The 22,046-nt window shown below is 44.8% G+C and overlaps 1 protein-coding gene across 1 annotated transcript in view; it reads left to right on the top strand.

Annotated features, from left to right (window-relative positions):
• The window catches only part of LOC130402502 (chemokine-like protein TAFA-1), a 112,971-nt gene that overhangs the window by 83,771 nt on the left and 7,154 nt on the right, over positions 1–22,046 (top strand). The window contains exon 3 of the mRNA XM_056606695.1: positions 15,184–15,324. Coding sequence (XP_056462670.1) covers positions 15,184–15,324 — 141 coding nt within the window. The remainder of the gene's footprint in view (positions 1–15,183; positions 15,325–22,046) is intronic.

Consider the following 22,046-nt stretch of genomic DNA (forward strand, 5'->3'; position numbering starts at 1 on the left):
TGATCCATCTCTCAGCAATTGATTGATTCATTAACACACACACTCACTTCTTCCGAAGCTGAGCCACACACTGATGCTACATATGTTGAAAAGAACTGCGGTTCTGTGTCACCGACTCACCGTGGTTTTAGTCACCTCGATCTTTCTCTCTGCGGCGGGGCGCTCGGGCACCACGGCAACGCTGACAATCATGTTGTCACTCAGCTCATTAACTGGGCGATGAGCAAAAGCTTGTGGAACATTCTTCTTACATCACCCGGCATGAGTTATGGTATGACAGGAGTTTTATTATTCCCCCCGACCTGAAACCGCCAGACAACTTTGATCGGAAAGACAGGGGGGGGGCATCGGTGCAGCAGACCTGATTATGATGTGTTTGATGATTGAAGAAATGCCTCAATAGAGGCGGAATTTACAGATATGGAGAATATGCTTTGTAATACAGACCGTTTGAATAAAACACACAGATGCTCAGATGAAATTAGCAATTTTTTTATGATGGAACTTGGTCCAAAATAATGAAAAAGACAACACAAAGGCATGCATAGCTATTCTATAATGGTTATTAAGGTAACTTTAAGGTAACCTGCTTCTCTCAGAGTTGTTAGGCTCCTCTCCTCTGATTGGCCAGCGTGTCATCAACATGGGTGTGTGTGTGTTTGTTTGTGTCTGTTTGTGTGTGTCTATGTGTGTGTCTGTGTATGTGTCTGTGTGTCTGTGTGTGTGTCTGTGTGTGTGTGTCTGTGTGTGTGTGTGTGTGTGTGTGTGTGTGTGTGTGTGTGTGTGTGTGTGTGTGTGTGTGTGTGTGTGTGTGTGTGTGTGTGTGTGTGTGTGTGTGTGTGTGTGTGTGTGTGCGTGCGTGCGTGCGTGCGTGTGTGACTGTGTGTTTGTGTGTGTAACGAGGAGACAAGCAGACAGCAGTCTTTCTCTTTCCATTTGATTACATTAATGACAAGCTTCCAATGGCTGGCGTGCATAACAATCTAAGCCAGTGATTTTAATTAAAAGGCATTTCAGTTTAGCCTTTAGGCAGCCAGATTCCACATCGATAGATTTGTGATTACAAACTGTTTTTACTTTTAAGTATTTCAACAGGGCTGACCCGTGCTCATGCTGTTCATCTCCTTAAATGAGAGCGTTCACCGAGGGAGAAAAGTTTCAGCATGATTACTGAAGAACTTTATACAGCGAACTGCACATCAGTGTAGGACTTATTGAAAATGAATGAGCGGGAATTTAAGAAATGTGATATCAAAAATTATAATAAATCATGCATGATGCATAGATGTAAAACGAAAATGTATAATACACGGATAAGTTTGACACAAGGAGAGCCGAAACATTGTTAGTAGTTTGCTTGTTAGTGCACTCGAGCCATCTACCTCTTTCCTAACAGTCAGGATCTCTGCCCGCTTCCCTTCAGCCACTTATTCTAAACCTTGTGAACGTTCTGCAGAATAAACCCCAGCAGGAGGCCCATCTGTGTAGCGTTGCTAGGTGACATAGTCCACTCAGAGGGAGGGCTGGGGTTGGAGGTTTGGTCATGTGGTACACCTGAACAGTATAACAACACAATACATAACTCGTGGCTGGGAATAGCTCGAGTTCACTCTGCCAGTGAACCAAAACAAGGAGACTATGTTGCAAGAGTCTTTAATATCCACATTTTAAATGAATACATTTGAGAGCAGTTGGGTAGGGGGATGGGCTTTGTGTTGTTGAAGAGGAATCTGCATCCATCAACCATTGCCAATAGCAAGCTTCCTCGTGAAAGGGACAAATAGGAAACCTTTTCAACTACCGTATGTTGTAGTTCTGGTTGTACTACACGCCTGGGTAAATGTATCTGAATGGATACCCATTCCTTTTTTCTGTTTTGGAACAGTGTCAGCTGTAAGAGTGGGCCAATAAGGGAGCTCATCCAGATGAGTCTGTCTGCGGATAAACAGAGGAATGTCACACTGTAACTGCTGGGGATTCGCTCTCCTCTCCCTGCAATCAACCATCTGTTGCTGAGCCTTGAGAGTTACACTCTAAATTGATTTGTGTGTGAGAAACAGCTGGCAGATATAGTTATTGCATTTGCTCCCATTTAGTTTGCATGGGTGTTGACACACCAGTGCAATAACGTGAAAATTAATGTTCAAATTACACAGTGATAAAATTAATCAAGATTAGAAATCTTTTGGAAAAAAAAAGGAATAATAAAACGCCCTTCCTCAAGCGGGGTTGTGAGCGAACCACCACAATTACACAAGATACGATCTGGTCCTGTTTATGCTTCTGCTTCTCTATCGCTGTCTGAATGGCTTCATCATGAGTAAAAAGGCTGCTTTCCTTTGTGCAGAATTCTGTGTCTACTGATAACGAAGGGTTATTACAAGATGTCCTTCAGCGGCAGTAAGCAGCATGCATCCACCCTGACACGGCATCCTCGTCCTCTACTGTCCCTCCAGCTCTCTTGTCCACATAACGGCACGCTCCCAGTAGGACACACCAGGGACATGTTTAGGAGGGGAAGAAAAGTGTCTGACAACACCATCACCATGCAACGTTGGCTTGGAGGCAAAAGTTGTGATCTTCGGCTCAGTGCTCTTTCCGACAGATCCCTGATTTTAACACAGTATATCCATGTACTTGTAGGATAGAGCATGGAGGAGTAAATCTTTCTACAGCGACCACACAGTCTTTGGATGTTGGGAGGACCTCTACTGGGAGCTGGCAATGTATCAAATAGAGGGAATGTGCAATTGCTAGCTAGCTGGCTGCTTTTTGAGTCAACCATTGTTGTAGAATGCACAAAGGGCTCTTGCAGTTCTTTAGACATAACCCAGTATGTTTCCATGTACCAGGACATATAAGAAAGAAAATCCTATTACATTCTTAGTGCACTTTAACCTCAGCGATTCTGTTAGTATTCATCAAAAGTGGGTTTTTGAGGGTTCCAGTGGTGCACTGACATCACTAGTCTCTTGTCACCACATCATCATTTGTCCGCCTTCACTTCCTGGAGTGATGGCCTCGTCGCCTGACCTCCTGGGGAACCTTAGATGGTGACTCAGCTGGAAAAAAGATTTAATGAGAGGGAAGGAGAATGAAGGAAAAAAATAATATTACAGAAGTTTTGGAGGGAGTAGAAAGGGGGGAAAGTGCAAAAACTAGACAAAACCAAGAAATTTTCTGTACAAAAGCCATACAAGATTGACATTGCGGGGAACGTGTGTGCGTGCATGCCTGTGCACGTGGGTACACTGTTTCACGGGCACATTTATAAAAGAGCGACAGAATAGAGACGAGAGGAGCTGATGAGTCCCACTAACAAGCTACTTCATCCAATGAGAAATGGTGCTGCCCGATAGCAGCTCTCTCTCCCTCTCTCTCTCTCTCTTCTGACCTACCTTGAAGAGAGAGAGCGAGGGTGAAAGAGAGAGAGGGGGAGAGATGGGCTGAGAGGAACAGAAAGAGTGAGAGAAAGAGAGAAAGAGAGAGGGGTAGAGAGGGAAAAAGTGGGAGAGCAACTATTGAAGCGGTTCAGAAAGATTCCACATTACCTCATTGCTTGTACAGTGAGCAAGGAGACAATGGCTTTTAATCCACCCCACTGATACTACAGTCATGACTCCGATGCTACAGGGTTACACAGGCAGAGGAGCAGGGTACATGAAGGATGGACACGATTGCAAACTGCTGACAATGCTGTCACTACAAAATTCTTTATCTCCTGCAGGATCCTCACTGGTCATGTGCAATGGCCATCACCTACAGTTCCTTCACCACACATGACTGACATGCAAAGAAAACCTGATGAGTTTTTTTTTTAATAGGCCTATATATGGCTACTAAGGAAGCGGGCAGTTCACAAATAGTATGCTTCTCTCTAGAATATAAAGAATTCATATTTAAAAGCCATCAACGAAGCAGGAAAATGTTCACGTTCACGTATTTCTTACAGCAGCTTTTACATCCCTTTGGAGTCAGGTTCGGCTCTCTGTACGTGTTTGAGGAACTTCTTTCCTTGTTCTTCCTCTTTACAACCCGTAATATACGGATGCTCAGATGTTGTTAAGGTGAGCCTCTAACCACCCGGTGAGACGCCAGGAAATTGTGGTTCATCTTAAATATCTTTGGAAATGTCAACATAAATTGGCTGATTTGAGATTTGAGATATATTTTTCCCTTGAAAGATAATTTGTCATCTATGAAGCTCTCTCTCTCTCTCCCTCTCTCCCTCCCCCCCCCTCTCTCTCCCCCCCCCCCCCCCCCCCCCCCCTCCATCCCTGACCACCACATCCTCCCCGGGGGCTGGGGCACGCAGCAGGGCTCTGACATTAGTATGCACACGGCCTGCAGTCACACCTTGATGTGCAGCCACATGATTTCACAGTCCACCCTGATGCCACAGATCATATTTATAGGCGTGCGTGCGGGGGCAAGACGGATGAGAAGGGCTTGAAGAGCTTTTATTTGATTTTATATTTATTTATTTATTTGGAACGTCATATACCAATTTTATTTACAGCAGATGTTCCAGTTCAACCAAACCCCAAGTGTTGGAATTTGGGGAGATTACATTTTTTGAATCCACATTTTTTTGAATACTCTACATTGTATATCTATGTAAATAATGAGGGGAATTTCATTCATCTTGAGGCAGGGTGAGATGAAATATATCTCTCCTCGCCTTGTCCCGTAAGTGTTTTTACAATTACATCCCTTCGTGGGTGTGTCTGTGTCCGTGTGTGTGTGAGCGTGACCTTGGGAATCAGCCAGGTATCAATTGAAACCTGTCTTGATTCTAATCTTCATAATTAATGGGTGAAGGGCTCCTTGTCCTTTATGATTTTTCATCTCTGAAGACATGAAGACGATGTTTCTGCTTCCTCATTCTGACACCGATTGATTTGTGATGGAGTCCTGGCTCCCGTGTCTGTAGGAATGCCGCTACTACAGTATCAAAAGCAACCCATGTATCCACACTTTCCGGACACAAAGGATGTCTTGCTGGGTCTGATTGAATAGCGCCATGTCTGATTAGTCACATCAATGAGCAGCAGAAGTGGCTTTTTTGTATTCTAGAGTGTTCTCTGTGAACACAGAGGCTACCTATCGGACCAAAAATTAGCTCTCTTCTGTGACAAACTTCAACCTGAAACGGTCGCAGAAAAGTGCCGCTCGGAGTGGACGAATCAAAGCTGCATTGTCATTCCTCGAGAAGGTGGGGTGGCAAATTGAAGGGCTTGTTAATGATAAACTAGCCAATCATATTTCTGTAATGAATCATCTTCTCGTATCTGGAGACAGTGCAGCCTTATTACCCATTTCGTTCACCACCGCCACAGTAGAAATAGATGAGAATGACACTTGTGTTACCACATAAAAATGTTATCCCCGGCTTTAAAGCTTATCAAGCAGACAGTAATGACATTGAGTGAGTGAATTGCGTGTTGTGATGGATATCTCTGTGAGTAATATGACACCAAATTGAGTTCCAACCCTCATATTGTTCTGCTTGTGGACTCTGCAAATAACTCGGGTCCCTCTGTGCTCTCTCGCTCACTCACTCTCCCCCTATATACCGCTGCAGTCTCTTGTCCTGCTCTCTCACTCTTTTTCACTGCCCCTCTCTCTCTCTCCCTCTCCCTCTCTCTCTCTCTCCCTCTCCCTCCCTCCCTCCCTCTTGCGCCTTCCCTTTCTCTCCCTCTCCCTCCCTCTCGCGCCTTCCCTTTCTCTCCCTTTCTCTCCCTCTCCCTTTCTCTCCCTCTCTCGCTACCTCTCTCTCTGGCTCAATCTCTCTGTACACTGCCCCGTCTCTCTCTCAGAGCCATTTTTCATGGTTAAGATTCATTCAAACAGGTGGAGAAAGACATTTTTTTATGGGGGAGGAAACTCATATCGCCGCATCGTGACAGATAACAAATGGCAGTATTGTCCGGTGGTCATGGCAGCCTCCGGGGTCCATGGGAGGATGCTGGGGAACGCTGTGAGCCGAGCTCTATTTGCATCGGGACCCCCTCCTTCCCCCTACACCCCGGACCCTAACGCTTCCCTTCTCCAAGTGCCCTCCTCACAAAGCCTTTGTGGAGGAGGATAATTAGGTTCCGTAGAGAAGAGGCAGCATTCAACACAGCAGCAAATTACTCCTACACCCGATAGATCGGCTGAGGTCCACACAATCCCAGGAATCAACGGGAACTACGTCAGTAAGGAATGTGGTGGAAACGTCTACCGTCCTGGTATTTGGACAAGGGGGTTCTCAGGACTTTCTTCTCCATGTGTACCGGTGAGGGTCAGGGGCTTGGCAGTTGTCACAAACAACCCCCCCCCCCCCCTCCCCCACGGATTAATAAAGTGGTTATCTATCTATCTTGTTATCTTTCTTTCGATCACGATGGGGCTTATCCCGCTGCACCTTATTTACTATACAAGGATAAATAGAAGCAATAGGCCGCACTATTGCAAGGTCGGGTCAAAAAAGGCTCTTTATGTCGGCTGTGTGCACCCTTTTAGAGTGCACAACGCTTCTGCTCTAAATGCCATATTGGAGTTGGCTGTGTTATTTACAATCAAGAGGGACACAAGAAGCATTTACCACATTGATTTCCCTCGCAGTGTGTTGCTAATTGGTTAGCATTCAAAAGCTACTTTTTCACCGTGATTAATGTTCCACCATGAATATTATACCCTGTAACTTGGAGCCACATTCATGACGTATATTGGTTTTCAAATCAGAATACACCAACGTGATCAATAAGAATTTCCTCTCATCAACCTTCTCGTAATAATATGGACAGAACACTTCCCTATCGAGGTATTGTTCAAAGTGACACTTATTTTTGAGGGCCTGTACCACTTTGTGTATAATAGACCACAGCAATGCAGGCTTTCTCCCCCTCTTTATACTAAATGTGTTTAATCCAGGATGGTTTAACTATACATTTTCTGCTATCCTGCCTGCCTCAATGTTTTGTCACAATGTGTGTGCGTGTGTGTATGCACGCACATGCGTGCGTGCGTGCGTACGTCTGTGTGTCTTCAGTTTGCAAATAGGCGTCCGTATAGGAGCCTGCTGCTTCAAATACACCGCTAGTGCATTAGCTCCATCCACGCAAGGAAATTAAGGAATGCCTGCCTATAAACGTTCCTTGCATATGCTTCCCTGCAAAAGCACAGAGTAGGGCTTGATTATTAACAGAGGGAAGCACCGTCTCTCCCCTCATGCCCCAGCCTGGGTGGAGGAGAAGGTGGAGGAGGAGGGACTCTCTCTTTTCTGTGTGCATGCATCCATAATTTGCAGCTAAGTGCTCATTGATGCATTATACATATTAGATAATGTATTACGTGTCACCCGGGCGGACCCCGAGCCGTGGCCGGTGTGAAAACGCCCTCCCCCGCCGCCTCCCTCCCCCCCCCCCCCCCCCCACCTCCACCCCCACACACACACATCCCCGCCTGGAGGAGCTGTGACTGTAGTGCCGATCCTTCTGTCACATTTCTGGGAACACTGACACGTCGTGATGGCGCTCGTGCCCCGGCCACAATTAATCTTTCACCCCCCAGGAGACAAAGGATGGGGGGCGGGGGATGGGGGGTTCGTTCAGGGCGGAGTCATTCCATCTCCCTCCTTCCAGGGATCACGGCGTTCATTCTGAGGATCGGCGTTGTCGTCGCCAATAGCGCTCCGTTATTACAGTAAAAAAGAAATAGTGTTTTGTGATTTTTAAATACCGTTTAGATCTTCATTTCAGAAGCCCGCCGCTCATGTTGAGGAGCAGTGACGCGTGTCATATGGAGACTGAGGTCGGACTCCAGCGCCGGGTTCAAATACAGCATGCCGGGAATCAACATAGGATGCTAGCTCTCACAACCTCCCGTCCCACTACACTCACACACACACACACAAAATAGGCAAAAGGAGAGACTAAAACTTTTGTTGACCTAATCTAAATGTTGTGCTTCGAATTTAATGGACAGTATTGTAAATTCAGAATTATTACTGTAGTGTGGTGCTGTAGAGTATTTCTGGCTTCCCTCTGTCTGAATAATGCCTTGTGAAATGGACACTGGCCATGCCTCTGCCCTAACTGCATTTCCGATATTGATGTTACATTTACAACGCAATACATCCTTCCATACCGCCCAATAAAGAAATTGTATATGCCGTCTATATTTCAAATAACAGCTGGTTCAAGTTATCTTTACACCTGAAAAGGCACAGAATGAGTTTACATCCTGCATATGTTTACCATAATCCCTCAACTTTCTTCTGATTCATCTGAGGAAGCAAATTTCCAATACCTTAGATACCGTAGATCTGTGGGTTTCTTCACTGGTTCTCATTAAATAAAGAAAGAATGTAAATATATGGATGAAACCGACAAAATGTCACTATCAGTCACCCAGAGAGTAAGGGGATAAAAGCTGATGGACAAAACTTTAGGTGATGAGAGACGGCTGATCATCAGCTTTCTCTCGCCCTCCCCAAGCTGGAGAAAGGACCCTATATTGATAACAAGCAATGACATAGAGCTATATGGCTTCATAGACATTTTTAGACACATACACACCACACATATATACCATATGCATACACAACCCACATCGGGCCTTCCAGAGGCCTGCTTAGCCTTTTAAATTGGGTTTGTCACGCATTCCTTACGGAGGGGAGTAATTTCATGGTGCTGAACTGGTATTGATGGAGCCTGGGTAAATGAGGCACGCAGCAATCGTTAACTTTAATAACCATAAAGATGTGGCCATCACAGTCATACCGGCCTCTCAGAGGAAAGCAATACAGGTGATTAAGAATCGACCTGGGTCCAAACGGGCCGCGGCCCTCTCAATCCTCCCTAATGGAATTACCAGTTAAACATGTCAAGACCATTACCAACAATAGAGCCGTTTGCTTTTCTGTTTTTATATTTGTAGTTAAATGCAGCTTAACTTCATAGCTCCAGCGGAGAGTGATACCCCCGTGGAAGACAAGGTCCATTAAATGTCCTCATCGCTCTCATTCAGAAGAGATATAGCAGACATAAACTCACATATGTTTTGCAGTCTTCCACAGCTTAGGAGCAGGGTAGTCTTTAGCAATACATCAAACTTTATCAAAAAAACAACACAAGCCAACAAACCCATCACCTGCCGTACCAAGGCGGTGGGTTTGTGAAACCTCTGGTGTGCTGGGTCAGTAGTTACCACTTCCTGTCAATAATTACGAGCAGTGGTGAATCCCATGGTCCATAGTTCTCATCCTACTCATCTCTCAGATAACTCTCCCCCTCTCTCTCTCACATAAATCTCCCCCTCTCTCTCTCTCGCGCTCTCTCTCTGCACTGCAACCGTGATGTCCTGCTGTTGTTTATCCACCCCACTTCCCCCCGTTGCCCCAATATTGTGGCAGCTTCTGTCTAGGGGAATAAAGGCAGCAGATCGCAGGGTCAGGCCTGCAGTGTACCAATAGGAGCTGCTAATAATTTAGTAAATGGGGAATCGACCTCAGAGTCTGCTTCCAATAGTGCAATGAGGTTATGTGAACCAAAAGAAGTGTAAGAAAAATGATAGTTCATGCTGGTTTTGTTCATTGCGATGCAGTTATTTCCACAGTTGGCTTTACAGACTAATCCTATTGGGTTGAAAGGCAAAACACTGGGCATTCATGCTGATAACATGTTTGGTAAAAAGGAAGTGACAGAGTGCATGTGGCCCTAGTGACACACTGGGAAAATGTTCTGAAAATTATTGTTCGGTGGTTTGAGACAATCTACAGTCTTGGGTTGAAAAAGCAAACCTGTTATCCTGCCTCAGCAGCTCTTCCACAATTACGACGGAATAAAATATATTATGTAAAATGATGAAACGTGGTGGTCTTTACTCCGCTCTGTTCACCTCCCATTAACACGGGTGGGTGAGCCAGTCAGACTGTGCACTATCAAGTATCCAAATGGAATTATTGTTCAAGCACTCCGTCGGTGCACATCGCCTCTCTCTTTCTCCAGCAGCCACGTGCAGGGTGCCTGCGCCGCAGATAAGGAGAGAGACATGCCTATAATACACTCACACGGCTATGACGACCCAGCAGGCAGAAATACATACAGCACTGCTGTCGCCCGCACTCTTCTGACTACTTCACACGTCGGCTATATAACGCAGGAAGCAGGACGCTAAGGGCATAAACACAGCTGAAACTGTATTAGGCCCTGGCAGCAGTGCTTCCTTCTTACCGGGAGTAGGACCCTAACAATGGCTTCAAGACCATGAAAAAAAAAAAACACAAACTCAGACTCTCACACACACACACACACAGACACAGCCACTAAGAGTCATTCTTTCGGTTGTTCCATTTCCTGGGGTTAGCGTGTGACCTTGTGTTACGGTTTCACCACGAGGACACTCTGTGGGCCGCGTCGGGACGGCGTGGCTTCTGATGAATAATGGAGGCCCTATCAGTTGCAAAGATTGTCGTTAAAATAAAATAAAACGGAACGCTCTCACCACCAGCTGTAAAACTCATCCATTTGGAGTCCACACTCGGTGAAGCCTTTTAGCATGTTTAAACGCTGCCCTGAGTAGACCGGGTGCATTCCTGAAGTCCTCCCTTGATGTTTAAGTAATGCTTCATTAAACATACATGCAAACGGGGACAAATGGCCCGCATCCTCTTTGATAGCCCTCTCTCTTAAAAGAATGCTTTAATATTTTCCTTTTAAACTTGAATCTACAGTCAGGGATGCTGATTAGTGTCCCATGTTGGCTGTCACATAGGACTTGATAAGACAAACTGAATAGAGTTGGTTTTCATTGCTGAGATGAATGACAGCTTTTCAATCAAGCTGTGTTTCATGACGTGCAGCAATGGGCAAACAAAAAGGGCTGCTTCTATAATGGATGAATTCATGGCACAAAAAAAAACGTTAGAAAAAAGCAATTGAACTCGATAACAAATGAAGTTCCAGTCAAAGTCGGAGTTTGAGTGAGTGAGTTGGGCCAACTTAAATAAAGAGTACAAAGCTGCTACACATTTCACGATTTCTGTAGATATTATCTTGGTTAAGATCAAATCCTGTCTGCAACGTGGAAAGCATATCTATGAACCATTTTTAGAAACAATAAATCATTAACAATGGGGGGCTGAATGTGTACTCAAAAGGCCTGACATGTCCCTAACAAAATGACTGGGACTGAATATCTTGATGGGCTAGAGAGCAGTTACAAGAAGAGTCTTGGAGAGAAACAGAAAGAGAGAACGGGTAGAAAGGATGGGCTTAGTGGGTCTGTCTCCAGAAGAAATTAGGCATTCGAGTATGCAGGCTCAGGCGACTTGTTTTCACCTGAGTACCCACTGATTAAGTTGTTTCCAAGAGGAGGAGGAGGAGAAATACATGAGAGGGTTCTCGACTTTTCCTGGTGTCCCTGCTAGTGTCCTTCCCGAGCCATATGCTGGGCTGAAACGACTCAAACTCCTTGGGAAAGATGGAGAAAAATAGCGACGGAGGGGGAAAAACACAGAGGACAGAAGGTGACTGAAATGACACACGCAAGGAGTGAGTGTTTATCTCGGTGTCACAAAAAAACGTACCAGATGCACTGAGACCAGAAGGCGGCAGGCTGTTCTTTGTCATTCAAGAGGATGAAAGCAGAAAGCCCTGAGCTCCTTCCTCGAGGTTCTGCTGGGAGTGTGCTCGCTGCGCTGCAGAACACTCGTCACGGTGACCTTGTGTTATTGGGACAATGCAGCTTTTAGGGGTTGGTTGTTTTTAAACCGTGAGGGTGTATTTGCATTGCTACAAACATCTTTGTGGAGCAAACTACAACCCCGTCACTGCAGCAAAACGATCGTTACTATATTCTGAATGTCATCACAAACATAACTGTGACAAAGCAGACATCCCAGGCCTCATTTCCGAACTAATCTACTAATTCCCCACGCTTGCTTCGTCCTGTATCCATTTCGCAGTTGTTGTTGCCTTTTTGTTAGAAAGCTCCTACCCTCATTAACAACTTTTGATTGGCCGATGTGCTAAGCTGTAAACAACAGGGGCATTGATTTCTTCAGACATAATCACCTCATCCAGTCGTGTAATGGCTGCTGTCAGTGTGGGCAGCCGGGAGAAAAATGGGCGGCCGACGGTCCCGTCGTTGCCCTTCACCTCCCCTCATCAAAGGCCAGAGTGCACCGCCACCCACTCTATCTCTGTGGGTTGGTTTAACCCTTTTAGCCAGCCGACAGGCCCTAAGTACTCTATCCATCACAACCTGCACACACGTCACAAGTCATTTACAGTCGCGCATCACAGCCACATAAACAATTACAGTGTACCTGTGGGTTGGCGATCGTGCACACATGCACATGCCCACAGACACACACACACACACACACACACACACACTGCAGACACATGCTCCTCTCCCCCCCACACACACACATAAAACACAAATCCAAAAATCACACAGGCAAACACACACACCCAACCCTATGTGTAAATAAAAACAAATTTCTAGTGGCTGCATCCCAGTGGTTTAGGCTAAATGTATCATGACAGACACATTACGATCGAAATATCTCTGCTAATTTACAAGCTAGTACGACAACTAACACAGACTAACACATAGACTACACAAAATGGTCAGCATCAACTGTCATCCAAAACTGGGAGTCATTTTCACATTTAATAGATGTTGTCTGAGTGGCCAATGGTCCTCTAAGTGTCTGTCTTGGCAGGCTCAGCTGAGCTATAGAGAAGAAGTCTGGTCCAATAGGTTCACATTCATTTACCAGATGGCACTAGGTGATTGGCCAATAGCATAGTCTTGGCCCACAGTGAACCATTGCTTATTGGTTAAACCTGCATCAATCAAGTGTGCCAGCACACATGCATATGCCAATGTGCATGAAGGTAGGGACATGGGAAATGTGTTGGTTTCTTAAAGTTAACCGTTCATTGGCCCGGTCCCATTCAAGCGGTTGATTCATTGGTACCCACCTTTAAACTCGTAGCTCAGTGGTTAAACAGCAGTTTTGATTATAACATACGTAAAGGGTTGTTATTGTTTGTCTTAAAAGGCTGGCTCACTGCTGCAATAAATGTTACACAACAGATACAATAGATAAATAAAACAGTTGTTCACATAAAAGTCCACTGCTCCTGTGGAAGAAGTCCAAATTCCTTCCCCTAGTTTCAAATAGTCCCCTTTCCGAATGCAACATAACTGCCTTTTCATTAACATAAAAAATGTTAATGAAAAAAGCTCACCATTTAACACCCGACCTTACTGACTTTGCTAAAGGAGTTTAAATTTCATCATTTACCCATCATAATAGTTCAGACCTACTGAGCAATCTTAACTCAAGCATCAGACAACAAACCACAGGCCTATCGGGTGGATAAAGAAGCTGTTTTTACAGAGCGTAGACAGTGTGATGTCTGGGATTTTAGCACACTTGGGAGATTTTTTTCTTCACCAATCTTTTCAGAATCTGCTCTTGGCCTCTTCCTGCCCAGAAATATCACAACAACAGTCGTTCAGGAGTCACGTTAACACTGCATGACAGCAGCGTCCAGCAGAACTGCAAATGTTTGCCTTTTAATCCTCCGCTCAGCTGCCTTTGGTCTGGCCTCCGTGCGACAGTGACGAGAATGGGAGAGGAAGAGTGTGGCCAAACTTGTCTGGTGCCTCTCTGAGTACACTATTTAATATCCCAGGCTTTTCAAAAATTGTATATAAAAAAAAAACAGGGGGCGGGAAACACATTTATTTTTTTGTCACATCGATTCCAGACATTGAGTAGTCCTACATTTCTGGGAGGCTTTTTTTTCAAAATAGGATTGAGGGAAGTTTCAGGCATTTCTAACTATTTCCTCCACTCAGTCTTCTTGAAGAGGATCCATGCTCTATGCTCTTCCTGTTTACTTCTCTCCTTCAATTCCTCCTCTGTTTCTCTGCCTTTGTCTTTCTTCGTTTCTATCATCCTTTCTTTCTCTCTTTGTCTTTCTTTCTCTCTTTCCGTCTTTCTCCCAGTCGCCGCTGCCTCCTGTCCTCGCCACCTCTCCCTCCTCGTCTCCTCTCCCTCTTCTCTCCTTACTCTCCCCCCTTGCGTCGTGTGTGCACTGCGATGAACTCAGGAGCTTTAATTGTTGGACGAGGGCGTGCGTCGCGGCGGCTGTCAGCGGAAGATAAAGAGCCTAGTCCCGTGGCGTGAGGCAGGGGAAGAGCGGTGATGGAGAGCCGCTCTCCTGCAGCTCCGCTGCCTGCGTTAGCCCTGCGCTTTATAACTGGGAAGGGCCACTTCCACTGGCTCTCCCATTACTCACCGCCTGGGCCAGGTCCACGACAGCCAGACACACCCTGTTCTCCTTCGCTTTTCTCTCTCTTCTCTCTCTCTTCCGCGCTCTCTGTCTCCCTCTCTCCCTCTCTCTCTGCTTCTCTCTCTCTCCATCTCTCTCTCTCTCCCTCTCCCTCTGTCTCTCTCCCCCTCCCCAGCTTTCGCTTTCGTTTTAAAAAAAGGCCCTGTAGCTTCATCTCCCACCCGTCCCCAGGGCAACCATCCCCATTGTTATGGTGACCTAGTGGAGCCCTTAGAACATCCTGACTCCTCTCTTTACCGCAGAGAAAATTATCTCTGACGTGTGCCATTGTCACTCCGGGACCTATTGTGCAGCATTTGCTGTGACGGATGTCCAAATACTGTGGCAGTGCCTTGGCAATACCCGAGACATTCCTATACACCGAGTGAATCATATTAATGCCATTTGAAAGGCAGCGAGGATGCATCAGGATGTGGGCTGGTTCGTAGGCAGTGGGGACAGGCAGTGCGGAGGGAAAGGCAATTAAATGTAATAATGGAGATCCCTCCTGGGGCAGATCCTTACACACACGTGGGGAGAAGATCCCTGAGAGACGTATTTTTGCAGCGTGCGTTGTGTGAAAGGATTTTCAGAACATTCCCGGGAACAAGATCTATATATGTATCTCAAAGAGTGGAACCAAATTGCCATCGACATTTGTTTAATTTGTTCAGAGTTCTCGTGATGCCACGAGAACGATGACAACGCCGCTGTAGACTTGTGATAAAAGTTGAACATTCAGTGTCTGAAAAGAAACGCTGCTTCTCTGTATAGATTGTCACCTGATCATTTAACCTCCCTCACGTTGACAATGTCTGTGTTTTCTTTCCCTTTCCTGCAGAGGGAGGGACGTGTGAGGTGATCGCAGCCCATCGGTGCTGTAACAAGAACCGCATCGAAGAGCGCTCCCAGACCGTTAAGTGCTCCTGTTTGCCGGGAAAAGTGGCCGGAACGACGCGCAACAAGCCTTCATGCGTTGACGGTGAGATAGCATCACGTGTGATTCTAATGTGCTGTGTTGCGGTGTGTTGGTCGTAACATGTGTCAGTTACTAGATGCTGGTTGAAGGTTTGAGGAGCAAACCAGATGAATTATTCATGTTCAGTTTTCACTGTTTTTACATAGGAGATATACAACACCTGACATAATTCCACAAAGGTTAGCGTAAGAAGTAAAGCCAGGAAAGACGAGAAACTAATGTCGTCCAAAGTTGGCCAACATCGCTTGGACATGTTAGTTTTGGGGCAATATTTTCAATATTTTCAATATTTTCTTTCACCGTAAATCATCTCCGTAGATGTTAATATAATCTCCACATTACCAAGAAGGCTTTGACCCAGCTGCATTGAACAATGTCATAATAATATATTTATGTCATGATAATATATTTGCACCTACAATGTCATGCTAACATTGTAGGGGCAAATATATTATCTTATCCCGGTAATAAGGGCTGCAACAAATCTATATATAGAGGTAACAAGGGTTGGCAAAAAAAAAAAAGATATATCAAGGTAACAAGGGTTGCAACAAACATCAATACATCAAAACAATAATAAAAATACATAAAACTAATAAAAAAAAAGATTTATCGAATAGCCGTATAATGCAATATGGGTTATGTGCTTACACATAAACCTTATGGCCAGTGGCCTTTCACAAATCTTTATCCTTCTTTGATGGCAACCATTCAATTGAAAACTTTTTATGTGTTGCTGAGAATCAGGGGAGAGGGAGCACGACTCAGTGTTGATGGCTGAGCACCTGAGCGTTTGCTGCCGTGTGGTGGATCACTTTGCCTGGGGCCGCCCAGACTCTGGCAAATGAATAACTAATAAACACAAGCCAGGGGTTTTCTGGACAAGCACGTCTGACTTGTTCTCCCTGGCTGAGGGAACAATTGTCAGCAAGACACAACACCGCCGGAAATAGAGGAGGAGGAGGAGGAAAATCAGAAGCCCGGTGAGGCAGAAACAAAGAGGCTACAGCTTCATGGCACAACGACAAACCTCCTGGCTCATCCACCTCACCCTCAACCTTCACCGGGGATCAAAGTCATCTCTGTGACTGGTCCCCTTCGTGCCAATAAGGAACGCCACAGGAGACCCCTGCATCATGAGTAATGCTATAGGGCAGGGCTTTGACCCCACTGCACACACAGTGGCCTTCACAGGTTGGTTAGCCGCGGCTGACAGCCGAGGAACCCCGGAATATGAATTAGGAATGGGCCGCCACCAGAGCTTTGAGCTAATTCAGTGTAAATAATTACGCTAGAAGGAATGTTTCTAACTTTTTTCTTCAGCAGAGGGTTGCAGGTGGCTCAGAGGTAGTCAATTATGGTGTTTGGTTCACTTGTTTGATACATTGCATGGTTTAATTTAATTTATTTTTTTCTGACGTTCAGATACAATAGTGATAGTGTACAAAAGATAGTGTACAGAAGAATATTATACTATTTAACTTTGCATAATAATTGATCATGATGATATCATATAACAGTAAGTTTGACAATTGTTTTGGTTGTCATATACCCATCGTAGCATTATATTATAATAATATTTCCTAACTATAGCACCTTCTTTTAAGAAAATGTTCTTCATTTAAACACTGTTTTTTTTTTTTTTTTATTCAACAAAATTGACTGAAATGAAAATAAATCTATCTAAGAGAAAAACCAAAGGCTGACATAAATGGATGAAATTAAGAGACTGGTGTTGTAACGTCAGAATGAGAGCAAGAGCACGAGAGAGAGAGAGCGAGAGAGAGAGAGAGAGAGAGAGTGAGAGAGAGAGAGAGAGCGTGAAAAAGAGAAAGAGCGCGAGAGAGAGAGCGCGAGAGAGAGAGCGAGAGATGAAGACAGAGAGAGAGAAACATAGCAATGGGGCATTTTTGGGAAAGGGGAGGGTAGCTAGGAATGGTAAAATAGAGACGGACGGGACGGGAGACAGAGAGAGAGACAAAGAGAGAGAGATAGAGCCAGAGGATGAGGGAGGGAGAAAGGAAGAGAGAGAAAGGGAGAAAGATATTGAGAGAGGGAGAAGGGGAGAGAATGGATGGGAAGGAGAGAGAAATTGAGAGAGAGACAAAGGGAGAGAGACAAAATAAGTGTGAGAGAATTAGGGAGGGAGAGAAGCCCTGTGATGTTTACTCCCAATCTCTCCGTGAGCTTGGGGGAGACTGACTTCCTGAATGAGTTGCTCTAATGGCTGCTGCTTTAATCAATAGAGCTCTGATAGAGGGGGGAGTGGTGATTAAAGATAGAGGCGAGGAGGCCAGCAAGACCATCTCCCTGGACAGTTCCAGCACCATGCTGCCCCAACAAACACCTTTTAATCGCAAGGTCTTTCTTGACTGAATATTAAATGCGCTGAGGTGCACCACTTGTGAAGTGCGCAGACAGTCCACACACAGCCAGGGCATTTATAGTTGCCGTTCGGCCCTAACATTGGTGCCGACACGTGTTTGCGTGGGTGTGTGTGTGTGTGTGTCTGCATGCGCGTGCGCCTTTGTGTGTGTTTGTAGTTGGAAGGGGTTTTGATGTCCCCCAGAGGTTCTCGATACTTAAATGCCAATCGAAACCTGATAGTCCTGTGTGTGTGTGTGTGTGTGTGTGTGTGTGTGTGTGTGTGTGTGTGTGTGTGTGTGTGTGTGTGTGTGTGTGTGTGTGTGTGTGTGTGTGTGTGTGTGTGTGTGTGTGTGTGTGTGTGTGTGTGTGTGACCCCCACTGGGCATCTGTCCCTGTGCCTGCATGAGGGATTAAAGACTTGTGGAGTCAGTGGCCTATCCCCTCAGCAGCTACAGCAGTGGGGCCCAGATGGGGCCCTCTCCCTGGGCCCCACAGTTATTAATGTGGTGTCCAGATGAGGAATGATGCTGTGGTACCAGCTCATCTCAGCAGGCCCTGGGGGACACCTTCTGACATGGATGTCCTATAAGAACGCACCACAACACACACACACACACACATACAGAATAACACTCATTCACATGTGCACACACTCAAACACACACACACACAAACACACACACAAACATGCACACGCTATAAACCACAGACATACACAAATTGCTGCATGGATGCACACATTCAAAACCCATCATGATGAACATCAATCGCAAAATACACATTACACATCTACTAATATACGGCTTGTTGTGCCTCCCTAAAAAAACAACACAGGTCATGATTGCAAGATCGGAAAACCTGAAGGTGTACAAGCAGCTCTTACCCTTGGCCCTCTGATGCAGAGCTAGCCTATCAGCGTACATATATCATATACATTATGATGGCTAGCCGTGCTAGACTAGCGTCATCAATGTATTACAACGCGGAAACAGCACAAAACTGCCCTGTGTATCAGCATTCCATGCTCTAAGCAAAGCCTTGTTTCAATGGTTGCACTCGTGGGTTAATTGCCCTCGAAACGCTGAATGATTTGGTCCTAATTAATGTACGGCAGCGCGAGGACAGCTTTCATGGTGGAGAGGTGTCAGACTCTGACAGGGGGGCCGGCTGTCAGATTATCCCTGTAGCTGGAATTGATTATTAGCTCTGACAAGGAGGACTTTGTCCCAGTTATGTCATGGCCAAGCAGGCTCTTAGTGAAGAACATCCCTTTTAACAAGTCAAACGCTGCAGCCTCTCTCTTCCAGGCCTCGCTGGGCCAAACACAGACACTCACGTTCGATGCCTCTCAGTGCAACCCCCCCTTCATCCTGGTGGGTGATATGGCACACCCACAGAGTATATGTGCCTACACAGCTACACACACATGCACGCGCCACACACACACACACACACACACACACACACACACACATACGCACACACACACACACACAAAAAAATGCACGTACACAAAAGACCTCCTCATATTCTAAATTTCAGAGTAAAATTGTACGCATGAATGTGGTTTGAATGAGAACACATTCTCTCTCATGTCCGGCGCCATTTTGTAAAAGAGATGGAGGCACTTGCCACTGATCACTGATGGGGAATAAACCCTTCTGTATGTCTAGCACAGTGGTTCCAGACAGTCGTGTACCCCCTGGTACAATTGACCCCCCAGCATTACGGACTGCTGTCTAAAATGTTTTTGTTCTTAATTCTGCTGCACAGAGAAAAAGTGTATATGTGCATTTACATACATGTATACATAACATATATACTAAGAGACGGAATTCCATCTGTTTCTCTCGATTTCAAACCGGAATTTTGGGTAACATCCACGGCTATTCAAAGTGATACATGTCATATATTAAGTCACTCGAGGTAAAAATCACCCCAGGCTAAAATAAGAAATATCATATATTGTATAAATATTACAAAGAATTTATGAAATGAACGAAGCAGCTTTTAGCTACACTATCAATATGAATGGGGAGTGGTTGGTAGAGGTTCATACAAATTGTATTATGCCATATCTGACATTCATTCCCCCGCCAAGTAGCTCCAGGTGTCTTTTCTCTGAACAGTGTGTTTCAGTGTTATGAGAAAAATTATGCAGCAAATAATGGCTTTAGATATTAATATATGTAATTATTAATTATATATTATTCCTATTGAAACTTTGTTCTCGGAACGACAGCCATCCACTGAGACTTGTGGGCGGGTGTCCGACGCTTTTGCTATTATACCGGCGGATAAATGACTCTTGCGCCCGATGCAAATCTGAAAAGGTTTGCCTAGAAGTAGCCTAATTACCCGTAGGTGTTGTTTGGGCGTAACGTGCAATAAACCAATGAGAGTGCCGTCTCCCATGCCCTTTAAGAGCCAGGAGCGCATTTGAATCTGACGAGTTGATATTTTGACAGTGCGTTTGCAGTCCCCAATGAGACACATGCATGACCATATGAATTTCATACTTCAAATGGCTCAGTTTATGGCCAAATAATATGGCCTAATTCATACATGAAATAGCATTTTCTTCTACAACTTCTGAAATACTGAGTCGTTATGTAAATTTCGGCAAAGAAAACTTAGCCTAATAACACACGTATGATGTACGGCCCTCTGGCCGCTCCTGTTGGTCTATTTAATGATATTCGGCAATACATTACATTAACACACATCGTTTCTTACCCGTAGTGTATACATCATCGTTATCGACTTGGGATCCTAATTAGGCCTGCATGATAAATCGTTATAATATCGCAAACTCGATTCACACCTCTGTGGATTATTATTATTATTATTTATTTTTTTTTCTAAAAATCTTTTTATTTTTTTAACCTTAATTTACAGGTGTGTAGAGTTGGTTCAGTAGTTATAAAAGGCCAGCATTAAAGACAATCTGCTGCTATATGCACAAAATAAATCAATCCGTTTTTGATACTCTACTTTAATCAGTTATAACGGGACATATGAAACGCAACGTGCTAGAGGTGCCAAAAAACTGTTTGGTACTGCCATTTATTTTTTTTGTCATTGTTCATGCGTGCAATAAAAATTACATTTTGTGAGAAAAATCCTGGCAGAAAATCGTGATATCAATTCTAAGCTAAAAAATCGTGATTCATATTTTTCCCCAAATCGTGCAGGCCTAATCCTAATATGCATGTGTTCCCCTGTTAACGTACATTGCCATGGACTGTATTATGCGTTACTTGTTTAGTTTGCGTGTGTTTAAACAGATGGAGTCACACACGCGCGCCTGCATTCATTCATTCTTTTTAACACTCACTCGCGGTAAAACAATGTTTTCTCATGATCAAATCAATCAATCCTAAAAGTTATGGGCTTTTACACGATGTCTGTCAAGAAAATATTTGTTTGCTGTACGGTGTTTGCAGATGCATTGATTTAAATACAACTTATTACCGCTGTATCAGCTGTTTTTTCCCAAATAATTTAACCAACGTTATCATTTACCCTAAAACGAGATTTTGTTTTGGAAGGCTGCATGTAGCCTACTTTGCTTGAGTTCATTATTGTTATTATTATTATTTTAACGCCTGGCATAGCCTACTACAATGTTCATTCATGGAGCCTCTATGGAAACTGTGCTATCCGCTAGTGCACTAAGACCAAGTATTTGTCGGTCAGTTGCGCAGCTGCTTAATCGATCTGTAAGATAGCACCATGTAGGCCTATCATTAGCGCCGGAACACGCCTCTGCTTTTCACCGACACGCTGGTCAGGGCGCAAGTCTAGGGGCGAAGGTTTGCTGCGGGGGGAAATCGGCTTTGCGCCGGGTGCAAACTAGCCAAGATACACGCTTCAGTGTAGAAAGTCAATTGCACTGGATGCAAGATAGGGCCCCATAGAATCCAGTTAGAGGTTGGACGGAGGTTGGACACACACACACACATACCCACACATAAATACACACACCAACACACACACACACACACACTCAGGGGAGAGTAACTCAAACTTCCCCACCAGGAGAGGTTATTGTCTCGGGAGGAGGTGAAGATCCTTCGTCACATCCCTTCCATTATTAAAGGAGTAATACAGCCAATACAACACTTGACATTGTTATAAAACATCTATTGGTGATTTATAGAACACCCCAGGTCCTATTTTACAGTTTTTTGTAGTATTTCACTTTGCTGTGGCTAAAATCAATTCCTGTAGACGCCATAACGTCACATGGACCCGTTGCTGCAGTAGTAGTTACAATGTGGTTCAACGGGAGAGTATATCTTCAAATCTCTGTAGCCTCTCAATAACCACAACTCAGGGTTCTCTCTCAGTATTTG

The sequence above is a fragment of the Gadus chalcogrammus genome, chromosome 13 (assembly GCF_026213295.1).
Source record: "Gadus chalcogrammus isolate NIFS_2021 chromosome 13, NIFS_Gcha_1.0, whole genome shotgun sequence".
Taxonomy (NCBI): domain Eukaryota; kingdom Metazoa; phylum Chordata; class Actinopteri; order Gadiformes; family Gadidae; genus Gadus; species Gadus chalcogrammus.